At 50.4% G+C, this 8,057-nt stretch overlaps 1 protein-coding gene across 1 annotated transcript in view; it reads right to left on the bottom strand.

Annotated features, from left to right (window-relative positions):
* Positions 1–3,912, bottom strand: part of F12 (coagulation factor XII) — a gene marked incomplete in the record, with an annotated part of 9,965 nt that extends 6,053 nt beyond the window's left edge. Inside the window, 2 exon segments of the mRNA XM_014591772.2 lie at positions 3,430–3,487; positions 3,798–3,912. Coding sequence (XP_014447258.1) covers positions 3,430–3,487; positions 3,798–3,854 — 115 coding nt within the window.
* Between the last annotated feature and the right edge of the window lie 4,145 nt (positions 3,913–8,057).

Genomic DNA, 8,057 nt, shown 5'->3' with positions numbered 1-8,057 from the left:
GTGGCCATCCCCCCTGGGGGGTGATTTCTCGCTTTCTGTCTCTAATGTCTCTGTCTGTCTGGCGAGCGCACACACCCTATAGCGAAAACCTCTCCCAAAACAAACAAACAAACAAACCAAAAAAAGTATTTCTTTAATTTTATTTGTTGTTATTATTATTATTGTTATTGTTATTTTCAATTTGAATAGAGATAGACAGGGAGAGAGGAAGGGAAAAATGAGAAAGCCAGCTGCCAGGTCTGGGACTCAGACTGCGGTTGGCCACGTGGGAGTCCAGCACTTTAACCACCACACCACCTGCGGCCTGACTGTACCAATCTGACTACTGCACATGGTCAGAGCTGCTGTGGAGGTGCTGCTCGATGGACCGGCTCATGGCTGGTAATGTGAGCTGAATCTCAAATGTCCCACTCCCACTGTGTGGTTCAAGTCCTGGACCTGGCAGCTTAAAAGATGCCAGATGTGTATGCATTGCCTAAAATGTTGAAAGAAGGGGGAAATGGAGGATAAGGAATCGTGCAGTGTCCCACAGATGACCACGTGGGACCACGTGGGATCCGACGCCTTTAACCAGTCCCCATGGGAGAGCTTTCTCTGCACACCCCCTCTCCACACACCCCCCCAGCGGGTGTGCACACCCTCAGGCAAGTTAAAAAAAAAGCAGATCTCTGACTCACACTGAGGTCAGTTCCTGATAAACCCGCCATAAGTTGAAACTGTTCTAGTTAAAAATGCAAGTAATGGGGGCCGGCAGGTGGCATGGTAGTTAATGGAGCTGGATCCCACATGGCCGACCACTGTTCGAGTCCCAGACTTGGCGGTTTTCCTTCTCATTTTCCCTCTCTCTCTCACTCTGTCCCTCTCTGGTCAAATTGAAGGAAGGAAGGAAGGGAGGGAGGGAGGAAGGGAGGGAGGGAGGGAAGGAGGGAAAATAGTTCTGAAGAAATTGCAGGTGACAGACCTAACCTGCTGAATGTCATCACGTAGCCCGCCTTCTGCCATGGACTGTGCTAATGCGCTGCTCAGGAGACGCCAGATCCCACATGGCAACGTAGTTCGAATCCCCAGCCCGGACGGCCTGAAACACTAGGCAGGTGTGCAAGACAGGCATGCACCCCACTCTGATCCGATGGCTAGAGGGCTGCAGGGGGGTCATGAGGACCAGGCCCTGTGGAGGGTGCACCTCCCTCTCCTCTCTCACATGCCCACCATCACTAATAATGAAAAATAAATGAGTAAATAAAGAAACTTAATAATAAAAGCTGAATTATTTGGGAAGGTTTTGGCCTTAGGGCACATGTGCTTGCCAGAAAGAGACAGACAGAAACCATCACCCCTCTGGGGAGATGGTCACGCTGCAATGCCTTCTCCCTCCATTCTCCTCCCAGGATCTTGGGCATGCACGCACATGCACCTGGCATGACTTCAAAGCCACCAGGTCTGAGACTCAAATCCCAGTCAGCCATATGGGAGTCCAGAGACATAACCACCATACCGTCTGCTGGCCCCTAAAGCTGATATTTTAATTGTTTTTTATTAAAAAAAAAAAAAAAGAATTATTGGGAGCCAGCAGTTAGCGTAATGGCTATGTCGCTGGACTCCCACGTAGTCGACCACGGTTCGTGTCCCGGACCCGGTGGCTTAAAACTCACACCAGGCGCGTGTGCATGTGTGCCCAAGATCCTGAGAGAAGAATGGAGGAGAAGGGATTGCGGTGTGGCCATCCCCACTGGGGGGGGGATTTATCGCTTTCTGTCTCTCTGTCTCTCTCTGTCTGTCTGGCGAGCACATGCGCCCTATAGCAAAAACCTCTCAAAAAAAACAACACACACAAAAAAAGAATTATTGGGAGCCAGCAGTTAGCGTAATGGCTATGGGTTTTGATTTGCACGACCCTTATGATAAGAGATGCCAAGTATGTTTTCCTATGCCTCTTGGCCATTTGTGTATCTTCCTTGGAGGGCTGTGCGTTGAGCTCATGTTCCTGTCTTTAACTGGATCAATTATTCTTTTGTGGAGAAGCTACTGAGCTCCCTGTGTGTTCTGGTCATCAGCTCCTTATCTGAGGTGTAGTTTGCAAATATATTCTCCCACTCTGAGGGCTGGTTGCTCACCCTTGGCATTGCTTCTTTGCTGGGGAGAAGCCTCTCAGCCTAACATAGTCCCATTTGTCTTTTCTGGGGACTGTTGCCTGTGCTTTGGGGGATGTCTGTGAGAAGTCTGTGCTACTCCAAGGTCTCCAAGAGTTTTCCCTGTTCTTTCCACCAGACTTTTTTTTTTTAATATTTATTTATTTCCATTTGCTATTACTATTATCATTTTTATATTTGACCAGATAGAGACAGAGAGAGAGAGAAAGGAAAGCAAGAAAGTAAACCACGAGGTCCAAGACCCAAACCACTGATGGCCTTTAACCACCACGCCACCTGCCAGCCCAAAGCTGGTATTTTAAAAGCATTTACTGTGCACTGGGCTCCAGGTCAAGTGTCTTACATGGATTAACCACTCAAATCTCCTTCCTAACAAACCCTGAGCAGTTTACTATTCTAGCTCACTTTTTAAAAAAATTAATTAATTCATTTATTCATTCCTTCATTTTCATTTGACCAGAGAGAGAGAGAAGAAAGTGAGAGAGCAAGGCACCAGGTCCAGGACTTGAACCGTGGTCAGCCATGTGGGAGTGTCCAGCACCTTAACCACCATGCCACCTGCTGGTCCCTCTAGCTTACTTTAAAATTTTTTTTTTTTTTTTACTTAACTTTATTTATTTATTTATTTCAATTTGACCAGAGAGGGACAGAGCAAGAAAGAGAGAGAGAGAAAGAAAGCCGCCAGGTCCTGGACTCAAACTGAGGTCAGCCATGTGGGAGTCCAGTGCCCTTAACCCCCACGCCAACTGCCAGCCCCACCCACTTTTATAGCTGGGGAAATTAAAGCTTGGAGAGGCCAGGTCACTGGCCCAGTCACCCAGCGCATACCAATGAGGCCGGCACTCATGGGCATCCGGGCTCCAGAGCCTGGCCTCAAGCCTCTGCCCACAGAGGGCCTGGCTGCTGTGTGTGATGGTCCCTGTGCCATGTGTTAAGGAAAGGAAGAGGCGGGGTGCTGGGCAAGCTGCTGAAGCCCGGCGTGAGCCCAGGAGTGAGGTGGCAGCAGCACATGCCCACGCTCCTGTGCCCAGCAGGCTCTGGACTGGGTGCCCAGGTTTGAGCCAGGGAGCTCCAGCTCCTAGCACTCTAGTCTCCTGGTGTCTGTGGCCACAAGGCCTGCATGCAGTGTGCACTCAGGTCTGAATGCCAGCCAGAACAACTCTGGTCACGAGAGTAAGAGTGCCCAGGACCCCTCCTCCCCTCCAAGGGCCCACCCAAGACTGCGCACTCCTCAGACTCATTCTGGCCCAAGGGGGTCCTGGGGCAGCCGGCTACTCACCTGCCGTGGGCTCGCTGGCTTTTTGCTTGTGCTGCTTGGGGGCTTTCCAAGGCGGGGTCTGCAAGGAGACAGGAAGGCAGGAATTGCCCACCGCGTCAGCATGCCAGCCCCGGTGTCCTCTCACAGCCCAGAAACGCGGACCTTTCCTATGAGACCTGACTCTCCTCGCACTGTCTTCACAAGCCCTCTCCCTACCAGAATCGCAGGTTGCCCTCGGAGCCACCAGCTCTGTCATCTGCCTGCTCTGCCCGCCGCCTTGGAGCTGGTCACACCTTCCCACACAGCACTGGTCACCTGGACCAGGTCATGGGCTGAGGCTGTGACCCAGACCCCAGAGCCATGGTCCGAGCCAGTGCCTGCAGGCTCACCGAGAGTGCTGGGCCCAGGCTTGCCAGCAGGGACCCTAGGAGCAGCAGAGCCCACATGGCGCCTGGCCGTCCGCTGGCCCGACTGCCTGCCCAGGGTACAGATCGATAGGCAGGGCAAAGGTCTCTGGGCTCAGGAAGGTTGGTCAAACTGCCCCTGGGCCTGGTGGGGCCCGGGCTGTCTGTGGGAAGCAGGGCCACTTCCTGGTCAGGCCCCGCGGCAGGGGGCAGGGAGGTGGTGGGGAGGGGTGGAATGGTGACCAGCCGGTCCCCACCTTCCTGGATAGCAGGGACAGGCACATCCTTGAGGGGATGAGGGAGTTATGCAGATCAAATGGGGAAGCTTTCTCCTTAAGGGACTTCGAGCCCATCAGGGAGAGTATTGGCCTTCTTCTGCTGTGTGAGGGACTATAAGCAGCAGCTTAAAACACGGTCCATCGGACCAGCAGGTGGCGTGGTGGTTAAGGCACTGAACTCCCACATGGCTGACCAAAGTTCAAGTCCTGAACATGGTGACTTGACAGTCATGCCAAGCGTGTGTGTGTGTGTGTGTGTGTGTGTGTGTGTGTGTGCCCAGATCCCAGGAGGAGAAGGGATTGTGTCATTGTCATCCCCCTTGGGGGTTATTTCTCACTTTCCCTGTCTCTTTCTATATCTCTCCTCTCCAGTGAGCACATGCACCCTTGGCAAAAACTTAAAGAAAAAAAAAGCAGGTGGTGTGGTTGTTCAGGGTGCTGGACTCCCACATGGCCAACTGTGGCTCAAGTCCTGGACCTGGCAGCTTGCTTTCTCACTTTCTTCTCTTTCTCTTTCACACACTCTATCCCTCTCTGGTCAAATTAAAATTAAAGTAAATAAATAAAAGTTAAATAACTCTTTAAAAAAAAAGGGGGAGGCTGGCAGGTGGTCTGGTGGTTAGGGCGCTAGACTCCCACGTGGTCGGCCGTGGTTCGAGCTCTTGACCTGGAGGCTTGCTTTCTCACTTTCTTTCTGTGTCTCTCTCTGGAAAAAAAAATTAGTAATAAAATTAAATTAAATAATTATCTAAAAATGAAATATTTCTAAAATATGTTTTTAAAAAAATGTCCATTAGGACACAGCAGCTGAGCCCTGTGCTACAAAGCCCAATCCCACATGGCAGAGCGCAGTTCGGTTTTGACCTGAAGAATGAGAAACACACTGGGCAGGGCTGGCAGGTGGTATGGTTAAGGGCGCTGGATTCCTACATGGCCGACCGTGGTTCGAGTCCCAGATCTGGCAGCTTGCTTTCTCACTTTCTCTCTCTCTCATTCTGTCCCTTTCTAGTCAAATTGAAACAAACAAATGAATAAATAAATAAAGTTAAATAAAATAATTCTTATTCATATATTTTTTAATTTAATCAGAAGGCATGGTGGTTTAGGCACTGGACACTCCCATGTGGTTGACTATGGTTCAAGTCCCAGACCTGGTGCTTGCCTTCTGTGTGTGTGTCTTGCTCTGGTCAAATTTTAAAAAATGAATGAATAAATAAAATTAATTCTTTTTTTTTTTTTTTTTAAGTGTGGTGACGTGTGGCTGTCATCCCTGCTAGGAGGCTGAGGCAGAAGGACTATGACGTGGCAAATTCAGTCAAAAAATAAATCCAGGCAGACTCCCCTCAAGGCTCATTGGCCCAAACTGGGTCATATGACAGCCCTAAACCATCTCTGGCCAGGGTAACAGGGTCTGCGTGACTAGCTTAGGCCAATTAAAATCCTGGCATGGGTATTGGGGAGCAGCACTCTCTGCTGAGGGGTGCCCTGCTCCTGCTTCCTGGCTCTTCCCAGGCCCATCCTTCCTGGTGGGTGCTGTGGATCCCTGTCCCTTCGTTCAGTAGCTGGAGTCCTTTTCTTTCTGTTTTTCTTTTGCTATGGGGCACCTGGGCTCCTCAGAGAGAGGGGAAGTGACAAGCACACTCCAGGGGGCCGGCTACAGCACAATCCGGTCTCCTCTTGGGATGTTAAGCACACCTGCACATGTATCTGATGTGTTTTTCAAGCCCCTGGGCCCTGCCTAAAACCGTGCCGTTGGCGATGGGGGTGCATCTGCCTTCACCTCCACGCCGCCTACTGGCCTGCGAGAGTCGTTTCTGTTTGCAACCAAGAACTCTCTCTCTCCCTTACTCTCAAGCCCAGTCTGCCACTCGGTTCTGTTTGTTCCGCTATTTTTCAAATCTCTCCAGCTCTTCCAATTTCTACTGCCTTTCTTTTCTTCCAGAAAATTCAAGGTGGCTGCAGCCGTGGAGCACAGTGTGAGAGCCTGAGACCTGGCTCATTCCACTTAGCATTCATTCTCTTCTTTTAGCAATTGCCCTCATATTCCTTTGGGGAGTCCTTCCCTTCCCTCCATTAATATGGATGAAAGAAAGCACGCCCCCACCTTGGGCTGTGGGTAGAGGAGACATACACCCCGAACTGGCCAATAACAACAGCTGAAATCTCTGTCATCAGTGATTGGCTCAAAATAAACAACTGACCCAAAGCAACCAATGAGAGAGGGCCCCACATTTTTGCTAGTTTGATACTTCCAGCAAAAATGTGCGGGGCTCTCTCTTGTTGGTTTGATTGAAAAGCACACCCTGTGTGTGTGCACGTGTGCACTGCATGTGCACCCAAAATCCTGAGAAGAGACTAGAGGAGAAGGGATTATGTCTGGCCACCCCCACTGGAGAGTGATTTCTCATTTTTTGTCTCTTGGCTTTCCCTCTCTCTCTGAGTATACATGCCCTATAGCAAAGCGGGGGGAAGCAGAATAAAGACAGATCGTGAGTGACACTTTTGAGACCCACAGTCCAGACCGTTGAAGGCACACCACCCATAGTTTTCAGTGACTTGGACCAATACGTTTCCTTTTGGTCTAAGCCAATTTTAGTTACAACCCAAAGTCCTAAGTGATGCAAGAGTTAGTACATTGTTACCAGGAAGTTCCCCAAACAAAACAAAACAAACGTTCGTGATCAGTTATGAAAATCAATAGCTTACAGGGCAGAAAAACGACAATCTAGAAGCAAGGTCGGGAAGCCCTGGACTTGGGTGAGGAAGCCTTCAGCGCCCATCTTGGCCAGGACCCCAGCGTCAGAGGGTGAGGAACTGTCCTCTGAACCTTACCTGCCATACCTGGTCAGGAAAGAATGGGCGGCGCCTCGCAGACTTGAGACGTTTGAATGGGTGTGCTTGTGAGCAGGCTGGGCCTGTGGTTCCTCAGTCCCTGGAAGTTACAAAGAAACTTTCCCAGAGAGACACATTCTCTCTCCGCAGCAATTTCTGCACCCTCCCCCCAGGCCTCCCTGCACCTGGGAGTCTCTCCCATCAGCTGCTTTGGACCAGAGAAAGGCACCATGCTCTGGCCCCAGCCTCTCTGCAGCTGGATTGAGAAATCGTCAGGATCCTGCTCATGGGTGCCTGGTACAGACACACATGCAGACCCCATTCCTTTTTAGGGGAGATTTGGGACACAGGTTTCAGGAGGTTGCAGAACTGTCTGTTCAACCAGAAGCTTGGGGGAACACGAGGTCCTCAGTCCACCATCTTTCATGCTTGCTTGGTGTACCCTAGTAACTCAGGGTGTCATGATGGAGCCTTTACACGAGCAGAAGCCACTCCTTCCTCCAGACTAGAGCTGTCTGACAAAACTTCCTGTGGTAAAGGAAGTGTTCTCTGGGGCCAGCAAGTGGTGTGGTGGTTAAGGCACTGGACTTCCACACGGCCGACCAAGGTTCCAGTCCCAGACCTGGCAGCTTGCTTTTTCGCTCTCTCTCTCTGGTATTCACTTGTGCCCTGTAGCAAATTTAATAATAATTAATAAACTGATATAATTATTTTAAAGAAAAGACATGTTCTCTGTCTTTTGTGGAATACTCACATGTGGCTGGCTACTGAGCACGTGAAATGTGGCTATGGTATTGAACTTTTCATTTTAATTACTCTATTTTTTTAAACTTTTTTCTTTTTTTTTTGGAGAGGTTTTTACTATAGGGCGTGTGCGCTCGCCAGAAAGACACAGAGAGACAGAGAGACAGAAAGCGAGAAATCACTCCCTGGGTGGGGGATGGGAGGTGGAGGGGCGGGGGTGGGTGGCCATGCTGCAATCCCTTCTCCATTCTCCTCTTGAGATCTTGGGCACGCACGCATGCACACGCACCCGGTGTGAGTTTAAGCCATCCGGTTCAGGACTTGAACAGCAGCCGACCACATGGGAGTCCAGCGACATAGCCATTACGCTAACTGCTGGTCCCAACTCTCA

The sequence above is a fragment of the Tupaia chinensis genome, unplaced genomic scaffold, assembly GCF_000334495.1.
Source record: "Tupaia chinensis unplaced genomic scaffold, TupChi_1.0 Scaffold000612_1, whole genome shotgun sequence".
Lineage (NCBI taxonomy): Eukaryota > Metazoa > Chordata > Mammalia > Scandentia > Tupaiidae > Tupaia > Tupaia belangeri.
The sequence above is the reverse complement of the archived record's forward strand: the minus strand, read 5'-3'. Positions and strand labels throughout refer to the sequence as shown.